Source organism: Erinaceus europaeus, chromosome X (assembly GCF_950295315.1).
Source record: "Erinaceus europaeus chromosome X, mEriEur2.1, whole genome shotgun sequence".
In the NCBI taxonomy this organism is placed as follows: Eukaryota; Metazoa; Chordata; class Mammalia; order Eulipotyphla; family Erinaceidae; genus Erinaceus; species Erinaceus europaeus.
This window is the reverse complement of record NC_080185.1, coordinates 70,010,059-70,032,913: the sequence shown is the minus strand read 5'-3', so window position 1 is coordinate 70,032,913 and position 22,855 is coordinate 70,010,059. Positions and strand designations below refer to the sequence as shown.

General features: G+C 38.5%; 1 protein-coding gene across 1 annotated transcript in view; it reads right to left on the bottom strand.

Annotated features, from left to right (window-relative positions):
- The window catches only part of HDX (highly divergent homeobox), a 235,935-nt gene that overhangs the window by 91,300 nt on the left and 121,780 nt on the right, over positions 1-22,855 (bottom strand). Inside the window, exon 6 of the mRNA XM_007534009.2 lies at positions 1,640-1,847. Within this exon, the coding sequence (XP_007534071.1) occupies positions 1,640-1,847 (208 nt within the window). The remainder of the gene's footprint in view (positions 1-1,639; positions 1,848-22,855) is intronic.

Sequence of the window (22,855 nt, the reverse complement as noted above, 5' to 3'; positions counted from 1 at the left end):
CTTTGTCACACAATTTCACTTCAAAGAGTGAATTCTATGGAAATTATTGAGGATGGAGTGCAAATACCATGGTAACTACCACTGTGCTGTTTATTAAAAAATTAAAGCAGTTTGTATGCTTAATAATAGGTAAAAAGTATCACTCAAAATTTGTCCCTAAAATGAATATATATATAAACTAAAATGAAGTGTATAGTTGGTAGGAAAGAATATATTCTTATCTATTGGAAAATGAAAATAGTGACAAATCCTTGATGTGATTAATCTTGTGAAAGAAATATGAGTATATGTTTTCATGCAGACAAAAACTGTTTAAATGCTAACATTATTTTTGTCAGAATACTGCTATTAAATGTCTGGATGGGATTTCAAGTAACTTTTTAATTTTTCTTATCTTGATTGTTACTTTCAATTTGCTTATTTATGAAACAAATATTGTTCACAGCAATAAGAGAAAGGAAATAAAAGTAATTTTCAAATACATGATGTAACATAAAATAAATAGTCCCTTTCAAATACAGTATAAAGGCATGTGTATGTGAATGAGTCCTGTTATCTCTCATTTTTACACACACACACACACACACACACACACACACACACACACACACACACACACACACACGTATATATGTAGAAAAAAATCACTGGCAAAATATGCTCCTACTCTCATTTTAAGAGTGTTTCTCATTGAGGGGTAGATGAGGGGTAGACTCGTTCATATTTAGATCCTTTACTATATTTAATGTCCATCAATTTAATGATCACAGTTAAATATTATTAAAATGTTGGAATAAAATATTAAATAAGTTATCTCAGATAATTTAGAAGTTTAGAAAGTTCTCTTTTGGGGAACGGTGGTGATATACCTGGTTGACTGTACACTGCAATGCCTAAGGACCTAGATTTAAGTCCCCAGTCCAAACCTGCAGGGGGAAAGCTTGATGGACAGTGAAGAAGTGTTGAAGGTGTCTCATTTTCTCTCTCTCTCTCTCTTACCCCCTTCTCCTCTTGAATGCTTTTTTTTATCTATACAAATAAATAAACAAATAAATAAAATATTAAATAAAGTTCTCTATGCTAATTTAAATGACTAGTAGACAACATAGGGTATCTGCAAGATAATACCATTTTACTTATTTTATCTGTTTCTTAGAGAATGTATTAAAATATTGTTGTTGTCTTATAGGGGTAATCCCAATTTAGCTTACCCTGAACTCTACCCTTTAGAAAGCAGAGCACTAATGTTTTTCTATTTTCTTTCTGCATAGCCGTGCCATGGGCATTATCCAGAGAAATTTTAATAGTTCTCAGTGCACTTGAATTTTTTTTAAAGTACCAAGATCTCTGCATAACAATGATACTTCTGTGATGATTGTTATTATTGTAAAGACAGAGAAAAAGAGAGAAATACAGAGTTATCATACACTGTTTACAGTACATGGAATATCCTCTGATACCATAATCAGAATTCAGAGCCTCTAGCATGATATAACACTCATACTGCTAGGTATGCTATAAATAAAATAAATAACAATAAATCTTAAATGTTACATCAAATGTTTTCAGAAGTTGAGGTATTTTATATATGCCTCAAATTAGCAACAACTGTTCTTAGGAAGTGTAGTACATGAAGTACCTTGAGAGCTTTCTTCAGACAAACAGATGGATACTTCATCATTTCTGTCATTATCCTCTCCTGCTTCGGCAACAGCATCTTCTCCTGGTGTAAGCGCAGACAAAGAACCAGACTCAGACTGTTCAGAAAAGTCAGCAGGGCCTCCTCTTGGAGGTGGGACTTCAATTCCCATTAAACGATATTTCCTTCTTCGATTTCCAATCCAAGTCTTCATAATAAAAACAAAGTGGAGTTTTATAAATGTAGAATTCTAGCATAACTTACTATTGAAATAAAAAATGTATAATATAGACAATGTAATTTTAAAAACTAAGCAGGCAACTATAATAACAAAATTTAATTATTTTTAAGCTAAGATAAAATAGTTATATTTTACTTTTAAGGTTTTATTATCAAAAATTATACTTATGTAATATTCAAATATTTAAACAGTATGTAGTTCAACACAGAATATGTTTTAATTTTAATTTAATTTTTTTTAGAGAAAACTATCCATCAGCCCTTTCAAAAAATGTAAATTGCTCCTTTTCTTAAAGGAAACAGGTGTATTCCAATCTCACACTTTATGTGTGTAAATGCACCTTTTATTAAGTTTTTTCTTTTGCTTCATGATGATGTCCCAGGTATTTTGAATATTCTAAAATTGCATATAATTAATTTTAAAGACCTTTAAGTTAAAATAAATTGTAGTCACAGACAGTTGTAAACGTAGGTCTGAAATATTCTTCACTCAGTTTCTCACAATTTATATTTTACAGAATTTAGCACATTATCAATACCAAGAAAAATTACATTGTGCAACACTTGTGAACACTTCTATGATTTTTTATCATATCATTCTTCTCTCTACTCTCTCCACCATTCTCAAAACTATTTGTTTTTCATCTCTATAATTCTGTTTTTTTAGAATGTTATATAAGTGGAATTATATAACATGTAACTTGTAAAAATTATCAGTGAAATTTCCTGAGATCTATTCAAGTATGTGTCAGTTATTCACTGATTTCATTTGTTTAGTTATATTCCATTATATTAATATAACAATATTAAGTGCATGTGGCGTGAAGCGCAAAGACCTGCGTACGGATCCCGGTTGGAACCCCTGGCTCCCCACCTGCAGGGGTGTTGTTTCACAGGCAGTGAGGCAGGTCTGCAGGTGTCTATTTTTGTGTCTCCTTCTCTTTCTTCCCCTCCTCTCTAGATTTCTCTCTGTACTATCCAACAATGAACGACATCAACAACAACAATAATAACCACAACAAGGCTACTGCAACAAGGGCAACAAAAGATGAAAAAAAAAAAGTGGCCTCCAGGAGCAGCGGATTCATGGTGCAGGCAGAGTCCCAGCAATAACGCTGGAGGCAAAAAAAGAAAAAAGAAATTCCCTGAAGGTTGCAAGAGAAAAACAAAAAGTCATATACAGAGGAAAACCCACAGGACTGTCAGCAGACTTCTCCACACAAACTCTGAAATCCAGAAGAGAACCACAAGATATCTATCTCTCAATGAAAAAGAGTTTCAACCAAGGATACTATATCTTGCTAGACTGTCATTCACAGATGAAAGAAAAAAAAAACTCAAACAATAGTTAAAGGAGGCAACTATCACCAAGCCACCCCTGAAAGAGGTTCTAAAAGGCCTCCTATAAAAATTAACATTACCCAAAACCTACCATATATCAGAACACACATAAAAGTGTAGAATAATGGCATTCAAATCATTTAATCCATAATATCAATAAATGCCAATGGCCTAAACTCACCCATAAAAATGCCACAGAGTAGGAAGATGGATAATAAAACACAACACAACCACATGCTGTCTGCAAGAATTTCACTAAACAAGACAAACACAGACTGAGTGTGAAAAGATGGGAATCTATCATACAAGTTAATGGACCACATATACACAAAAAAGGCAGGAACAGCTAGTCTCATTACTGACACAAAATATTTTAAAATAAAAAAATTAATAAAAGATAGGCATGGACATTACATAGTGCTCAGAGGATCAGTCAACCACGAGGACTTACTAATTATTAACATAAACAGATCTAATTACAGTTGAAAAATAAGAATAGAAAAGGAAATGCAGGAGTTGGAGTCCGGTGGTAGAACAGCAGGTTAAGCGCAGGTGGCATAAAGCGCAATGACTGGCTTAAGGATGCCGGTTCGATCCCCCGGCACCTCACTCGCAGGGGAGTTCCTTCACAAGCAGTGAAGCAGGTCTGCAGGTGTCAAAAAAAAGTAAAGCAGAATTTGACCTAGTTTGGAGTATTGTGCCAAAATAAAAAATTCTGGGGAGGGGGAGGAGAGTTTTTCATCTCCATTGTAGTGGAGTGGGAGTAAGAACACAGAATTTTGGTGATGGGAATGGTATTAACATATATTTCTGTTAATTTATACTCCTATAAATCAATAATCAATATGAGAAAGGAAAATAGCTTTAATGTCTCATGCTTTTTAATGCAGAGTTTAATTCAGAATATATATTCCTTTAATCTAAGAAGTTAAGTTTTCAAAGTAGCAAACTGACTGAATTTTAACACTGAGCTTAAATTGTTAATGAATTATCTATTGCCTTCCTTAACTGTAAGAAAGCAAGGAAACTTCCTTATTCTGTGTAAAACTTGTATTTCTCCCAGTCCTAGTACCTCTGGGGCAAATAGAAAGACCAAAAGATACCATAGAGTACTTAATCAAATATTTCTACTTAGTTTAGATACTCTCCTCACCTACTTTCTTTTCCCTTCTCTCAATCACTCTAACATTGTAAGATAAAGACTAGAAAAGTTGGATTAAGGCAAGAGACTGGCATACTTTAATGATGGCTCTTTTGGTCAGTACCGGGATACCTCATCATCTGGGTCCTTAGTCAGGGTATCCTGGGACTCCAGACAGAAATGATGTACCTAAACCTCTAACAGATTCCACTCTCCACCATCACTGGCCATCTCCATCAGGAACAGCATCATAAACCTTCTTGTGGGCCTTTACAGGACTTCTCCCTCAATGTAAAACAACAGCGATAGAAACTGCCCCACTCTTAAAAGGGAGGCTGGGTAAAATTACTCTGCTACTTGAGGAAGATGGATACTGAAATGAGTGCACCTAGAATGTTCCTAGATGTGACCATAGAAAATAAGCTCAGAACAACAGTGATGCAGATTCCTGTTCTAAATATGAATAGATATGCACCCTAGGTCTGATCAAAAGGGGTTATAGTTAATGGTATTTATATAATTTTCCCATATCTGAAAGTTATTCTCTGATCCAGCTTTCTAGTCCTACTCCCAACTCTGACACCATCTTCACAGATAATACTTTTTATAATTATTTTTTAAGTTTTATTTATAAAATTGAAATGTTGACAAGACCATAGGACAAGAGGGACACTACTCCACACAATTCCCATCACTAGAACTCCATATCCAGTCCTCTCCCTTGATAACTTTCACATTCTTTATCCCTCTGGGATTATGGACCCAGGGCCATTATAGGGTGCAGAAGGTGGGAGGTCTGGCTTCTGTAATTGCTTCCCTGTTGAATATGGCCATTGAAAGGTCAATACACACTCTTAGCCTGTTTCTCCCTACTGGGGTATGGGTCTGGGGATGTGGGGCTCCAGGGCACATTGGTGGGGTTGTCTGCCCAGCAAAGTCAGGTTGGCATCATGCTAGCATTTGGAACCTGGTGGCTGAAAAAGAGTTAAGATACAAAACAGAACAAATTGTTGATTAATCATGTACCTAAAGGCAAGAATGTTACAGATGAATATTTGGGGTCTCCATTTTGGCAAAAGCTAGTAGGTCTATTTTAAGTATATTCCTAGGGGCTCATGACCTAGCTAGTTTTTGCTTGTGCCTGACATCTAACATGCAAGTGACCTAAGTTATTGTCTGGGGGGATGTTATCATAGTTAGAAAAAGGACTGGAAAGCTGAATCAGGGAAGAGAGTAGCTCTCAAATATGGGAAAAGTATTTAAATATTAACTGTAAACCTCATCGATCTGATCTGGAGCCCATAGTCAGCACAGGAGCCTGTGTAACTTCTGCATCTCTGTAGGTCTCAGCTCACATTCTGTGGTTATGGCTGTGAACATTCCAGGCTGTGCCAATTTTAGGACCCATCATCCTTAGGTGATAGGCAGAGTATGTTGTCCAGTTTCATTTTGGAGAATGGAACACTCCCCACCCTTGTTGATCCACATTGAGGGCCAGGTCCTATAGGGGCCCAATAAGGGGTCCATTATGAAGTTCCTGATGGACATGACCAGTGATAGTGATGAGAGGTATCTGTTAGAGTTCTAGGCCCATCAACAAAGACAATACTTTTAACCCACTTGCATAGCAGCTGTTGGGCTCAGGCAAAAATTAGTAAAGCATGGGCTCCATGGAATATCCCTAAAATAGATTTCCTAGCTTGTTCCAACATGAAAACTCCTAATCAGCTATATTCTTACCCTTAGCTTCCTGATTATTAAATAATTTGTTCTGCTTTATATCTTACTACTTTTTAGCCACCAATTTTCAGATACTACCATGATGCAAACCTTACTTCCCTGGGCAGACGACCTCACCAATGTGTACTGAAATCCTATATCCCCAGAGCCCCACATCATTAAGGAATGTTAGAAATAAATAATGGAAATGGAGAGACAAGCTACCAGTAATTTGAGATATGCATAAAACAATAATAGTAAAGTTCATAGTCATACAGGCACACATCATTTAAAAAAACAACAAATAAAACCTAACCTTAGGAGTTTGTCAGTAGTGCAGCAGGTTAAGTGCAGGTGGCACAAACCACAAGGACTGGTTTAAGGATCCCGGTTCAAGCTCCCGGCCCCCCACCTGCAGGGGAGTCGCTTCACAGCTGGTGAAGCATGTCTGCAGGTGTCTATCTTTCTCTCCCCCTCTCTATCTTCCCCTCCTCTCTCCATTTCTCTCTATCCTATCCAACAATGATGACATCAATAACTACAATGACAATAAGAAAAACAAGGGCAACAAAAAGGAATAAATAAATAAATAAATATAAAAAATCTTAAAAAGAAACCTAGCCTCACAAATGAATGACATAGAGACAGAAGAATGAAGCCCAAAACAAATAAGAATGAAAAATAATAAATCTGACATAAACTGCACTGGAAACATAAAAAAATAAATAAGAACAGTGAAATTTAGATATAGTGCATTGAAAGGGTAACCAAAATTGTATTCTCTTAGGCAGACTCACAAAAAAAAAAAGGGAAGAGGAGAGGACTGAAATACATAGGATTGTAAATTAAAGGGTAGAATTCACAATGATGGAGCTCCAGTGGTGCAATCAGTTAGGGCACGGTATTATACAGAATTCACAATGATGCCACAAAAAATTAAAATATCAATAAAGTTTTCTTTTTTTCTTTCTTTAACAACTACATGTCAACAGGTTTAAGAATCTGGAAGATATGAGTATGTTCTGAGAAACAGATACAAGACTGAAACAGGAGGAACAAGTAAACATAAATATATCAACTATAATAACAATAAAAAGACAGAAACAGTTATCAAATGTCCTCAAAAATAAAGTCCAAGGCCACATGTTTTTACCAATGAATTTTTAAACCTTTAAGGAGGAGTTATTCATATATATATATATATATATATGTATATATATATATATATATATCCTAAGGTCACAGGATTACTGCCTAATATAATACTTTCTATAATCCAACATCACTCTGATACCAAAAGCAGACAGAGATGTATCAAGAAAATGAAACTAAAGACTAATATTGATGACAAATATAGGTTCTAATATACTGAACAAAACACTTGCAAACTGGATACTGTTGCTATGCTTCACATTGGTTTGGTCTCACCCCCCCCCCCCGCATCTGGGAGATTGTGGTTTAGCCCCTGCTAGTTTCGAGCTTCCCCTTCTCCCTGCCCCCTACCCTACACACTTCATGAGTTCCTGAGGCAGCCACCGGAGAAGGATGGAGGACAGATCTGTGTGGTGATTAGTTTAAGAGTCCCTCTCTGCCGCCGGAGGAGAAAGACGGGAGAGCACATGTTTGCCCACTCGTGAATAAAGATTAAACTGCGTTCTCAGCTCAGCCGTGTGTCTCTGGTCGTCTCTGTTACCCACCCGTGAAGCCAGTCCCGGAGTAAACAACATATGGCGCCCACCTGTGCATCTCTCAGATAAGTGAAGACTTTGGCTACCTATCTACAATGGCCTTCTTTTCTGCTTGTGAAGAGATCTCCAAAGGTCTCTGCCCTTTCTTCATGAGACTGTTTCACTGTTTCTGGAACATTTATCTCTGGACCACTCTGTGGTTTCTGCCCAATGCCAGCCCGCAGGAGCCCAACGCCAGCATGGCATGGGGCATTGGGCTGGGCTCCCCCCATGCTGCTCGGCCGCCGGGAGCATGGCAGCAGATATGGTGGGCAGGGCTGCAGCCCATCCTGGCCACCACCCCAGGGCACCTCGGCCCACGCCTTCTGCACGGCTGCCCGCCCGCCCTCCTGCTATGAAGTCTGGACAGATCCTGGACCACCCGGAGACCGCAGGCTCCCTGCCGAAACTGGGCCCCCTGGCTGAGATCCTCAGCTCAGCTCTAAAGGCAAAAGAACTAAAATACGCAGAGATCCCTGCAGAGATAGAAGCCTGAAATTCCTGGAAGTGAAGCTGCCCAAGAAGCCACCGCTGGACAATGCACTCCCCGAATGGCTAAGACAGTATAGATCTAAACTCGTGTTTAAAATGACATGTCTTCGTAACAAAAGTTTTCCTCCTTGTGTATTGAAGACCATGTTTACGTGTGTGTTTAAAGTTTGGTAAACATTAACTTTAAGGTTAAAAATGTAACTTTAAGGCTATATTCTTACCAGACAGAGTTAAATGAAGAAGGTTTTCTACATAGTTCTCATAAAGGTAAAATTAACTTACATTTAAAGTCTGAGTTAAAAATTCGTTAAAAATCAATATATTTTAACTAAGTTAGTCTAAAAAAAGAAAAACCTGTGCACACCTAGGGTATGTCTCCATCTTCAGTGGGTGTAACAAAAGGTTAAATAGACTTGTTGATATGTAAAACTCTCGAATCCTTCTCAATTAGAAATGGTGGATTGCACGATGGTTATACTAATGATTCTCATGCCTGAGGCTTTCTTTTTTTTTTTTTTTTCCCATGGCTCTTCTGTTTACTTTTCCACATTTAAACAACCTTAAAATCATAATAAAAAAGACTTGCAATTGTAATAGAGTTATCAATTGTGGTAAACTAACCTGCTACAAGTTTTGTTTCATAGTAAGTTAATTACAGTGGTCAAGTTCTCTACAAAAAAGTGGAATTCCAATGGCTGACCTTCCTCATGCAACAATTCATCCCCCCAGCAATTCTTCGGTGGACATCTGCTTTGGACTGCCACTTCTATCGGACTCACTGGTACACCTCTTGGACACTTTGCACAAAACTAGCAGCTTCCCTTTATGCTGGTGGGTTTCTCAAAGACTGACTGCAGCCAGCTGCCTTGGGACTCTAGGCCATACCCCCCGCCCCCATGCCAAATAATGCCCGTCGAGGCAAGTAACAGCCGCCAGAGGCAGGAAATGTTTTTTAGCTGATAAAGTCTTGCTCACAAAGGCAAAAACGCCCCCCTCAGGCCTTCCCTTGGCAGCACACTGGTTCTTGTTGCTCACTTACATGTTCCTCCATGTTTGTGCCAGTTTCTTTTTTGAAAATGCCTGTACAATATAGCTTTCTGTTCACCCCACACTCCTGATACTATGGTCATTTAGTTAAAAAGAAAAGGGGGAATTGTTGCTATGCTTCACATTGGTTTGGTCTCACCCCCCCACCTCTGGGAGATTGTGGTTTAGCCCCTGCTAGTTTTGAGCTTCCCCTTCTCCCCGCCCCCTACCCTACATACTTCCTGAGTTCCTGCGGCAGCCGCCGGAGGAGAAGGATGGAGGACAGATCTGTGTGGTGATTAGTTTAAGAGTCTCTCTCTGCCGCCGGAGGAGAAAGACGGGAGAGCACATGTTTGCCCACTCGTGAATAAAGATTAAACTGCATTCTCAGCTCAGCCGTGTGTCTCTGGTCGTCTCTGTTACCCACCCGTGAAGCCAGCCCCGGCAAAAACAACAGGATACTGTAATGCAATACATATAAAGTGCATCACAATCATGAGGGATTTATCCCAGGCATAAAATTATGAATCGGTATACAAAAGTGAATAAACATAACTCATCCCATTGATAGCAGGAATAACAAAACCACAAGAACATCTCAATTGATATAAAGAAAATTTTGAGAAGATCCCACACTCTTGCGTGATTAAATCTTAAAATAAAATAAAACCCAAAGTGTTCCTAAGTCATTTTAAGAACTTTGTTCATTATCTCTGGGAGTTAGAAGGGCTGGAGAGGTTGTGGGGACAGAGGAACTGCTGGTGGGAATATAAATTGGTCCATCCTCTGTGGAGAGCAGTCTGGAGAACTCTCACAAAGCCAGACATGGACCTTCCATATGACCTATTAATTCTTCTCCTGGGGATATAACCCAAGGACTCCATAACACCCAACCAAAAAGATATGTGTACACCTATGTTCATAGCAGCACAATTCATAATAGCTAAAATCTGGAAGCAACCCAGGTGTCCAACAACAGATGAGTGGCTGAGAAAGCTGTGGTATATATACACAATGGAACACTATGCAGCTATTAAGAACAATGAACCCACCTTCTCTGACCCATCTTGGATGAAGATAGAAGGAATTATGTTAAGTCAGATAAGTCAGAAAGATAAAGATGAGTATGGGATGATCCCACTCATAAACAGAAGTTGAGAAGGAGGAACAGAAAGGGGAATTAAAAGAAGGATTTGACTAAATCTGGAGTAGGGAACCAAAGTAAAAAACCCTGGATTGAGGGGCAGGGTGGATATTCTGCTTCCTGGGGCAGGGGTGGGTGGGTGGGATGGGATACAGTCTTTTGGTTGTGGGAATGGAGTTTATGTACACTCTTATTAATTTGTAGTCAATAAATAACTAATTAATATGAGAGGGGAAAATTGACTGTATGTCTCAAACTTTTTAAAGCACAGACTGAGACTTTTTAACACATAGGCTGAGTCTTTGATATTTTGACTCTCTCAAAAACCTAGACCAGGGAAAACAGAAACAATCGGTGGCACAGCTATATACAAATAATGTCAAAAGACATAAATTATGGTGATGTTGAGTATGATACAGCAAATCCTAACAAAGGGATTTTTCAAAGTTAATCCAATTGCCAAATAATGTCATTATAGCAATAACTATCTATTGTCTTCTTAACCCTAGGACAGCAGGAACCTACCATTTCCTCTATAGGAATTTTCTTCACTATTTATACCCCAGTTCAGGAACCTCTATGATGGGTCTCACTTGCCTGCATGCTTCTCTTAAGTCAGACCAAATGATAATACATCCACCGATCTCAACTTAGTCAATACAATGTGTACCACCTCAGCATGCTTCACTTCAGACTGTCTCTAGAGACTTCAGGCGTGGAATGTCAACCCTTCACCTTCATTACTCTGGTGACACCTTTCCTTTCATGGTATTCTCTAATTTCATTCCAGGCAGTTCACTTCCTAACAAAGTCCCAAAACCTAGATATAGACCAGATCCTATGACATAGAGCGTAAGTCTACACATATCCATAAATTAGGGCAAAATATATACCTGAAAGCAAAAGTACAGAATAGTCTGTAGTGAGTAACTATAAAGTTCATAATGAAATAGTATCTGGGGGCTGGGTGGTGGTGCACCTGGATGAGCGCTCATGTTACAATGCACAAGGATACAGGTTCGAGCCCCCGGTCCCCACCTGCAGGAGGAAAGCTTCATGAGTGGTGAAGCAAGGCTGCAGATGTCTCTCTGTCTCTTTCCCTGTCTATCACACCCTTACCTCTCAATTTCTGGCTGTCTCTATCCAATAAATAAATAAATAAATAAATTTAAAAAAATTAAAAAAAAAGAAATAGTATCTAACGAAACTTAGACACCCTCCTCACCTACTTCCTATTACAGTACTCTCACTCACTCCAAAGCTAACCTTATCAAAGCAATGACTGCAAAAGCTGAATAAGGGAAATAGACTGGCATACTTTAATGATAAATCTTTAGTCACTATCCGGCCACCCCATCAGCTGGGGACCTAGACTGAGTTAGAGAAAACTAAGAAAGAGGTGAAAGAGCTCAAAAAGAGATTGAGAGACACTGAAAACAACAACAGAGATATATGGGATGTGGACCAGATGACTTCACAAACGAATTCTACAAAACTTTCAGGAAACAGTTAGTACCCATACTTCTTAAGCTTTTCCATTAAGATTAAAGAAAGAGAAATACTCCGTTCCACCTTCTATGAAGCCAAAATCACCCTGATATCAAAGGCTGATAGGGACAGAACAAAAAAGGAAAACTACAGACCAATATCTCTGATGAACATAGATGCCAAATTTTAAACAAGATCTTGGCCAACCGGATACAGCAACATATCAAAAAGATCATTCATCATGACCAAGTGGGATTCATCCCAGGAATGCAAGGCTGTTTCAACATCCGTAAGTCAATTAATGTCTTTCACCACATCAATAAAAGCAAAGCCAAAAACCACATGATTATCTCAATAGATGCAGAGAAAGCCTTTGACAAAATCCAACACCCATTCATGCTCAAAACTCTACAAAAAATAGGAATAGATGGGAAATTCCTCAAGATAGTGGAATCTCTATATAGCAAACCTACAGCCAACATCATACTCAATGGACAGAAGCTGAAAGTATTCCCCCTCAGATCAGGGGTTAGACAGGGCTGTCCACTGTCACTGTTACTCTTCAACATAGTATTGGAAGTCCTTGCCATAGCAATCAGGCAAGAGAAAGAAATCAAAGAATACAGATTGGAAGGGAAGAAGTCAAGCTCTCACTATTTGCAGATGATATGATAGTATACATAGAAAAACCAAAAGAATCAGCAGAAAACTACTGGAAATTATTAGGCAATATAGCAAGGTGGCAGGCTAGAAAATCAATGTACAAATATCAGTGGCATTTCTTTATGCAAACACTAAATCTGAAGAAGAAGACATCCAGAAATCACTCCCATTTACTGTCTCAGCAAAATCAATCAAATACCTAGGAATAAAGTTGACCAAAGAAGTGAAAGACTTGTATACTGAAAAGTATGAGTCACTACTCAAGGAAATAGAAACTGATACCATGAAATGGAAAGATATCCCATGCTCATGGATTGGAAGAATAAATATCATCAAAATGAATATTCTCCCCAGAGCCATATACAAATTTAATGCAATACCCATCAAAGTTCCATAAGCTTCTTTAAGAGAATAGAACAAATACTACAATCATTTATCTGGAACCTGAAAACACCTAGAATTGCCAAAACCATCTTGAGGAAAAGAAACAGAAATGGAGGCATCACACTCCCAGACCTTAAACTATATTATAAAGCCATCATCATCAAAACAGCATGGTACTGGAACAAAAATAGGCACACAGACCAGTGGAACAGAATTGAAAGCCCAGAAGTAAATGCCCACACCTATGGACATCTAATCTTTGATAAGGGGGCCCAAAGCATTGAATGGAAGAAGGAGGCTCTCTTCAATAAATGGTGCTGGGAAAACTGGGTTGAAACACGCAGAAGAATGAAATTGAACCACTTTATCTCACCAGAAACAAAAATCAACTCCAAATGGATCAAAGACCTGGATGTTAGACCAGAAACAATCAAATACTTAAAGGAAAACATTGGTAAAACACTTTCCCACCTACACCTCAAGGACATCTTTGATGAATCAAACCCAATTGCAAGGAAGACTAAAGCAGAAACAAACCAATGGGACTACATCAAATTGAAAAGTCTTCACATCCAAAGAAACTATTAAACAAACAAAGAGACCCCTCTCAGAATGGGAGAAGATCTTCATATGCCATACATCAGACAAGAAACTGATCACCAAAATATATAAAGAGCTCAGCAAACTTAGCACCAAAAAAGCAAATGACCCCATTCAAAAATGGGCAGAGGATATTAACAAAACATTCACTACAGAGGAGATCCAAAAGGCTAACAAACATATAAAAAACTGCTCTAGGTCACTGACTGTCAGAGAAATGCAAATTAAGACAACATTTAGATACTACCCCACCTCACTACTGTGAGAATGGCATACATCAAAAAGGAGAGCAGGAACAAATGCTGGATAGGCTGTGGGGACAGAGAAACACTTTTGCATTGCTGGTGGGAATGTAAATTGGTCCAGCCTCTGGGGAGAGCAGTCTGGAACATTCTCACAAGGCTAGACATGGACCTTCCATATGATCCAGTAATTCCTCTCCTGGGGTTTTACCCCAAGGACTCCATAACACCCAACCAAAAAGAGGTGTGTACTCCTATGTTCATAGCAGCACAATTCATAATAGCTAAAACCTGGAAGCAACCCAGGTGCCCAACAACAGATGAGAGGCTGAGAAAGCTGTGGTATATATACACAATGGAATACTATGCAGCTATCAATAACAATGAACCCACCTTCTCTGACCCATCTTGGACAGAGCTAGAAGGAATTATGTTAAGTGAACTAAGTCAGAAAGATAAAGATGAATATGGGATGATCCCACTCATCAACAGAAGTTGAGGAAGAAGATCTGAAAGGGAAACTAAAAGCAGGACCTGACCAAATTGTAAGTAGGGCACCAAAGTAAAAACCCTGTGGTGAGGGCTAGACATGCAGCTAGCTTCCTGGGCCAGTGGGGGGTGGGAGTGCGTTGGAGGGATGGGTCACAGTCTTTTGGTGGTGGGAATGGTGTTTATGTACACTCCTAGTAAAATGTAGACATATAAATCACTAGTTAATTAATATGAGAGGGGGAAAATCAATTGTATGTCTCAAAGTTTTTCAAAACACAAACTGAATCTTTTTAATATATAGGCTGTGTATTTGATATGCGAACTCTCTCAAAAGCCTAGACAAAGTAGATCAGAAGCATCCAATAGCACAGCTATATACAAGATACTGGGTACTGTACAGCAAACCCTAACAAAAGGACTTTTCAAAGTTAACCCAATTACCAAATAATGTGATGATAACATTAACTAGCGATTGTCTTTTTGAACCCTAAGACAGTAGGAACCTCATATCTCCACTATAGAGCCCCTACTTCCCCCATTCCTGGAACCCTTGGATAGGGCCCACTCTCCCATAAGCCTCTCCCAATCCATATCAAATAATATTGCATCCGCCGATCACAACCTAACCAACACAACGATTGCCACCTCAACATGCTTCACTTCAGACTGTGTCCAGAGACTTCACATGTGGAATGACAACCCTTCAGCTTCATTACTCGGGTGAGACCTTTCCTTTCATAGTATACTCTAATTTCATCTCAGGTGGTTCACTTTCTAACAAAGTCCTATAACCTAGATATACACCAGTTTCTGTGAGAGAGAGTATATGTTCACACGTATCTATAAACTACTGCAAAATATATACCTGAAAGCAGAAGTACACTAGAGTTTGCAGTGAGCACCTCCCTAACACTTCCTCTCCACTATTCCAAGCTTTGGGTTCATGATTGCTCAACAATTTGTTTGGCTTCGTATTTTAACTCTCTTTTCAGTCACCAGGTTCCAGATGCCATCAGGATGCTGGCCAGACTTCCCTGGATTGAAGACCCCACCAATGTGTCCTGGAGCTCAGCTTCCCCAGAGACACACCCTACTAGGGAAAGAGAGAGGCAGACTGGGAGTATGGACCGACCAGTCAACGCCCATGTTCAGCGGGGAAGCAATTACAGAAGCCAGACCTTTCACCTTCTGCAGCCCTTCACAACAACCCTGGTTCCATGCCCCTAGAGGGATAGAGAATAGGAAATCTATCAGGGGAAGGGATGAGATATGGAGATTCGTTGGTGGGAATTGTGTGGAGTTGTACCCCTCCTACCCTATGGTTTTGTTAATTTATCCTTTCTTAAATACAAAATAAATTCAAAAAAATAAAAAATCAAGGACAAGGAAAAATAATTTTAGGGAAAGAAGGAAGTGAATTAAAATATAACATAACCAGGCTTTCTTCAAACTTTTCTCCACAAATTATGGAGGCTAGGATTCAGTAGAATGACTTATTCAAGGTGATAAAAGATAAGAACTACCAGAACTAAATACTTTGCCTATCTCCTGGGGATATATCTTAAAAAGTCAAAAACTTCTTTGGTCAGGTTTATTCCATGGAGTTTACAGTCCACAATATTTACACATTTCCCATATCTGGATCTCTTCCCAGATCCAGCTTTCTGGTCCTTTTTCCAGCCGTGACATCATCTCCCAAGATAATAACTAGGATGTACCTATAGGGGAAAAAATAGTATAGCCACAGGCCCTTTGGAATATAAATAAGATATGACTACTAGCTATTTACAGAACGAAGACCCCCCAACTCTTCATCTGCACTGCAGCTGCCATTAGGTTCATGATTAGTCAACAACTTGTTTGACTTTATATGTTAAAACTCTTGACAGCCACCACGTTCCAGATGCTGTCATGATGCCAACCAGACTTCACTGGACAGATGACCAACACCAATGTGTCCTGGAACTCTGATTCCACAGAATGCCACCCCACTAGGGAAAGAGAGAGACATGCTGGGAGTATGGACCTACCCATCAACACCCATGTTCAGCAGGGAAGCAATTATAGAAGCCAGACTTTTCACCATCTGCATCCCACAATGACCTTGAGTCCATAATCCCAGAGGGTTAAAGAATAGGAAAGCTATGAAGGGAGGGGACGAAATAAGGAGTTTTGGTGGTAGAAACTGTGTGGAGTTGTACCACTCTTATCCTATAGTTTTGTCAGTGTTTCCTTTTTATATATAAAAAAGAAAGAAAAATAAAAAAGTTTCCCAGATAAAAAGCAACAAATACTAATAAAACAAACAACAAAAATAGATACTGCACATGTGCACATTTTTAGATATGTAAATGTTTGTGTAAAATAAATGTGAAAATATTATGTTTAAATTTTAGCACATTTACATACATTTATAATACCAAGAGGTGTTCTAATGATTATGGTGCTTAACTTGGAGGCACGAGATCCCAATATCCCAACTATGAGTATTTCTCTGGTACTTTATCTGTCTCCCCTTCCCTACATTGTGTAGATAAATAAATGAATATTAAAAGTAATTTAAAAATATTGTGGGCTATATTTCCTTTACTTTACAACAAATGCTTGGTTTTATCACATATTAGAGATTGTTACCATATATATATATATTTAATTTCTTTATTGGAGGATTAATGTTTTACATTCGACAGGAAATACAATAGCTTGTATATAACATTTGTCAGTTATCCACATAAAAAAACTACCCCCATTAAGTCCTTTGTCATCCTTTTTGGACCTATACTGTGCCCACTCACCCAGAGTCTTTTAATTTGGTGCAATATACCAATTCCAGTTCAGGTTCTACTTGTGTTTTCTCTTCTGATCTTGTTTTTCAAGTTCTGCCTGAGAGTGGAATAATCCCATATTCATCCTTCTGTTTCTGACTTATTTCAGTAACATGATTTTTTTCAAGCTCCATCCAAGATGGGCTGAAAATGGTGAAGTCACCATTTTTAATAGCTGAGTAGTATTCCATTTTGCATATATACACCACAACCATATACACCACAAACTGTGCTGCTAAGAACATAAATATACAGGAATCTTTTTGGATGAGTGTGTTGGGTTCCTTAGCATATATCCCCAGGAGAGGAATTGCAGGAACATAGGGTATGTCCATTTCTAGACTTCTGAGAGTTCTCCAGACTGTTCTTCACAGGGTTGGACCAATTTACATTCCCACCACGAGTGCAGGAGGGTTCCTTTGAGCCCACAACGACTCCAGCATTTGTTGCTGCTACCTTTTGTGATTTATGACATTCTCGCAGCAATTAAGTGGTATCTCGTTGTTTTTATTTGTATTTCTCTGACAATCAAAGTCTTGGAGCATTTTTTCATGTGTTTCTTTGCCTTTTGGCTCTCTTCTGTGGTGAATATTCTGTCCATGTCTTTGTTTTCTTGTGGTTGAGTTTGGCAAGCTCTCTATATATTTTGGTTATTAGCCACTTGTCTGATGTATGGCATGTAAAGATTTTCTCCCATTCTGGGAGGGGTCTGTTGTTTTGGGTAGTGGTTTCTTTGCTGTGCAGAAGCTTTTTAATTTGATGTAGTCCCATAGGTTTATACTTGCCTTAGTTTTCTTTGTAATTGGATTTGTTTCATTTAAAAGGCTTTTAAAATTTATGTGGAAAAGAGTTTTGCCAATATTTTCCTCTAAGTAGCTGATAGTTTCTGGTCTAACATGCAAGTCCTTGATACACTTGGAATTTACTTTTGTGTTTTGGGAAATATAGTGGTTCAATTTCATTCTTCTGCATGTTAAACCCATTTTTTTTCCAACACCATTTGTTCAAGAGAATCATATTTCTCCATTTAATAGTCTGGGCACCTTTGTCTAAGATTAGATGTCCATAGGTGTGGAGGCTTACTTCTGAACTCTCAATTCTATTCCACCAGTCAATGTGTCTATTCATGTTCCAGTACCAAGCAGTTTTGATGAGAATGACCCTATAATACAATTTGAGATTTGGGAGTGTGATGTCTCCATTTCTGTTCTTTCTTCTCAAAATTGTTTTGGCAATTCTAGGTCTTTTCTGGTTGCAGATAAACATTTGTAGCGTTTGTTCTATTCTAAATATGGGTTTAGCATCTTCATGGGGATAGCATTAAATCTGTATATGGCTCTAGGTAGTATATTCATTTTAATGATGTTAATGCTTCCAACCCATGAAAATGAAATATCTTTCCAACTCTTTGTGTCTTTTTCTATGTCTTTTTCAGTATACAAGTCTTTCACTTCTTTGGTTAGGTTTATTCCTAGATATTTTATTGTTTTTGTTGTTAGAGTAAAAGGAATTGATTTCTGGATTTCATCTTCTTCTAACTTAGTGTTTGCATAGAGGAATTCCACTGACTATTGAATGTTAATTTTAGCCTGGCACCTTACTGTATTAAACGATGATTTCCAAAAGCTTCTTGATGGATACCTTAGTTTTTTCTACGTATACTATAATGTCATCTGCAAATAGGGAGAGTTTGACTTCTTCTCTTCCAATCTGTATGCCTTTAATTCCTTGCTCCTGCCTGATTGCTATGGCAAGAACTTCCAACACTGTGTTTAATAGTAATGGTAATAGTGTGCAGCCCTGTCTAGTACCTGATCTGAGTGGAAATGCTTCCAGTTTTTCACCATTGAGTATGATGTTCGCTGTAGGTCTGCTATATATAGACTCTACTATCTTGAAGAATTTTCCATATAATCCCATTTTTTGTAGTGCTTTGATCATAAAGGGATTTGGGGTTTTGTCAAAGGCTTTCTCTGCATCTACTGATGTGACCATATGGTTTTTAGTTTTGCTTTTATTGATGTGGTGGATCACATTGTTTAATTTCCGTATATTAAACCAACTTTGCATCCTTAGGATAAACCCTACTTGGTCATCATGAACAATCTTTTTAACATACTGCTGTATCCGGTTGGTTAGAATTTTGTTCAGTATTTTAGCATCTATGTTCATCAGGGTTATTGGTCTGTAGTTCTCTTTTTTTTGGTTGTGTCCCTGTCTGCTTTTGGTATCAGAGTTATGTTATCACAGAATATATATATCATAGAACCTCGAAGGGAGTATTCCAGTGTCTTCAATCTTCTGGAAAACTTTTAACAGTATGGGTATTAGTTTTTCCTTGAAGGTTTTGTAAAATTCATTCGTAAAACCATCTGGTTGAAACACGCAGAAGAATAAAACTGAACCTCTTTATCTCACCGGAAACAAAAGTCAACTCCAAATGGATCAAGGACCTGGATGTTAGGCCAGAAACTATCTAATACTTAGAGGATAACAGTGGTAGAACACTTTTCCATCCAAACCTCAAAGTCATCTCTGATGACACAAACCCAATTGCAAGGAAAACTAAATAAAAAACAAGTCAGTGGGACTACATCAAATTGAAAAGCTTCTGCACAGAAAAAACATCATCACCCAGATGAAGAGAGCCTTCACAGAATGTGAGAAGATATTTACATGCCATAATCAGTCAAAAGGCTAATAACCAAATATATATATATATAAAGAGATCACCCAAACTTAGCAACAAAAAAACCAAATGATACCATCCAAAAAATGGGGAGGGGATATGAACAGAATATTCACTACAGAAGAGACATAAAAGGCTGATAAACATGAAAAATTCCTCCAGGTCAGAGAAGTGCAAATAAAGACATCAACAAGATACTGCCTCACACTTGTGACAATGTCATACATAGCGCGATAAATCAGAAAGACAAAAAGGAGTATGGGATGATTCCACTCATAAACATAAGTTGAGAAAGAACAGAAAAGGAAAATATAAAGCATAACTTGTCTGAATTTTGAATATTGCACCAAAGTAAAAAATGCTGGGGAGCAGGTGACGGTGAGAGTAGATATTCAGCTTCACTATAGGGGTTGGGGGTAGGAACACATACCTTTGGTGGTAGGAACGGTGTTAATACATATTCCCAGGGGGTTGAGTGCTAGCGCAGTGGGTTAAGCACACATGGCACAAAGCACAAGGATTGGCATAAAGGATACCAGTTTGATCCCCCAGCTCCCCACCTGCAGGGGAAGTCGCTTCACAAGCAGTGAAGTAGCTCTGCAGGTGTCTATATCTTTCTCTCCCCCTCTGTCTTCCCCTCCTCTCTCTATTTCTCTCTGTCCTATCCAACAACAATGAGAGCAATAACAACAACAACAATAATGATAACAACAACAAACAAGGGCAACAAAAGGGAAAAATACATACTTCTATTAACCTATAATCTTATAAATGACTAATTAATATGAGAGGGGGAAATTGACTGTCTCTAACTTTTTGATGTATAGACCCCAGTTCTGACTATATATTCCTTTAATCTAAGAACTCAAGGCTTTAAATTGGTAACTTGATTGAATCTCATAAGTGGACTTAAATTGTTAATACATTTTGAGTAATGTATTTTTCTTTGAAATATTAGCTCAGCTATAGTCTTAGACAAGAGAGACCACAAACAATGGGTTGCACCCCTACATAAGATACAGAGATATGTAAATAGCATTAAGTGAAATAAATCCTAGTGAGAACTTGTATGATACAGAAAATCCTTACAAAGTCTACCAATTTTCTAAATAACTTGGTTATGATAATTGTAAAAGGCAGTAGCCTTGAAATTCCCTTTTTATGCAGTTGTTTATTAAGTGCTTTTAGTATGAGTTGCTTGTAGCATGAGGTGGAAAATTCCTTGCCCCTTCCCCCTTGAATAAGCAGGACCTAATCAGTGAAGGCCACCCATTGTTCGAAGGACCCTGCCTGGGGACAAGCCTTATCAGGACCTCATCAGTGAAGGCCACCCATTGTTCCAAGGACCCTACATGGGGACAAGCCTTATCAGGACCTTTGAACAGACTTTGTGGTGTGCTGCCTACCGGATGGGTGGTCATAGCCGATGGCAGGAGGATGTGGCGACCCTGCCTGGTTGAATTCTATTGGTTGTGTGATCTTACTATATTTGAAAATAGCCCGCGCTTTGCTTTGAATGGATCATGCTTTTGCTAAGTTTGAAATGATTGGATCTTGTGTTTGCTATAGCCTGTTATTGGATGTAGGTTGATAAGGTGATGTGCTTCCCCTCCCTGAGTGTAGTCTGAATTCCTATAAATTGTATGGTTTGAGCCCTGTTCGGGGTCGAGCTTGGTAGACTAACACCAGTCACCATCTCGGCCCGGATTGCAATTCGTCAATAAACATCTTTGCTTCCTTACAGTGGATGGTGGTTTGATTTATGCTCGCTAACAATAATAACTATCTCTTACCTTCTTAATCCCTAAGATAATAGGAACCCTCCCCATTCTCTATAAAACCCATATTTCCCATAGTTTTGGAACCTCTGCAGTGGGGCTCATTTTCCAGCAGGCTTCTCTGAATTCATACCAGTTTATACTATATCTACAGATTTCAACATAATCAATGCAACCAGTACCACCTAGACATGTTCCACTTTGGACTATGTCCACAGAATCCGGGCCTGCAATGGCAACCCTACAGCTCCAGTACTCTGGTAAGCCCATTCCTGGCTCATAGGACTCATTAATTCCATTTTGGTTGGTGAACTTCCTAACAAAGATAAGGCACTAAGATATGGACCAGGGCCCAAGAGACAAAGCACATGTGCACATGTAACCATAAGTTAGAGGAAAATGTATACCTTAAAAGAAAAGTGTACAATAATTTACAGTGAGCCAATAAGTGCAACAAGCTAATAGAAATACCTAAACAAGATAACAAAGTAGTCAGATATTTTCTACTTAGACCTAGATACCGTTCTCACATACTTCTTATTATATCTTCCTCAATCACTCCAAGGCTAATCTTGTCAGACAAAGTAAGGACTACTAAAGTTAGATAAGGACAAGAGACCAGCATACTTTAATGATGGCTCTTTTGATTTCTACCAGGCCACCCCATCACCCAAGGCCCTAGTAGGGAAATCCTAGGATTCCCACAGACATGATGGGCCTAGACCTCTAATAGGTATCTCTATCCACTGTCATTAGTCATGTGCATCAGGAAGAACATAGTGGACCCTCTTGTGGGCCTCTAGAAGACCTTTCCTTCAATGTGGATCAACAATGATAGGGACTGTCTCATTCTCTGAAGGGAGGTTGGGTTAAAATACTCTACCACTGGAGGAAGATGGGTCAGGCAATGAGTGCAGTGTAAAATGTTCCTAGCTATAACCACCCAATATGAGCTTAGAACTACAGGGATGCAGATATTATACAACATTGTGCACAGAATATGGGCCCCAGATCAAATAGATGGGATTGTTCAGTTAACCATACTTATATACTTTCCCCATATTTTGGAAGCTACTGTCTGCCCTGACCCAGCTTTCTAGTCCCATTTCCAACTATGACACCATCTCCCCAGACAATGCCTTTGGCCTATCTGCATGTTAGTTGTTGGGCTTAGGAAAAATTAGTAAAATTATGGGGCCTTTGTAATATACCTAAAATAGGCCTA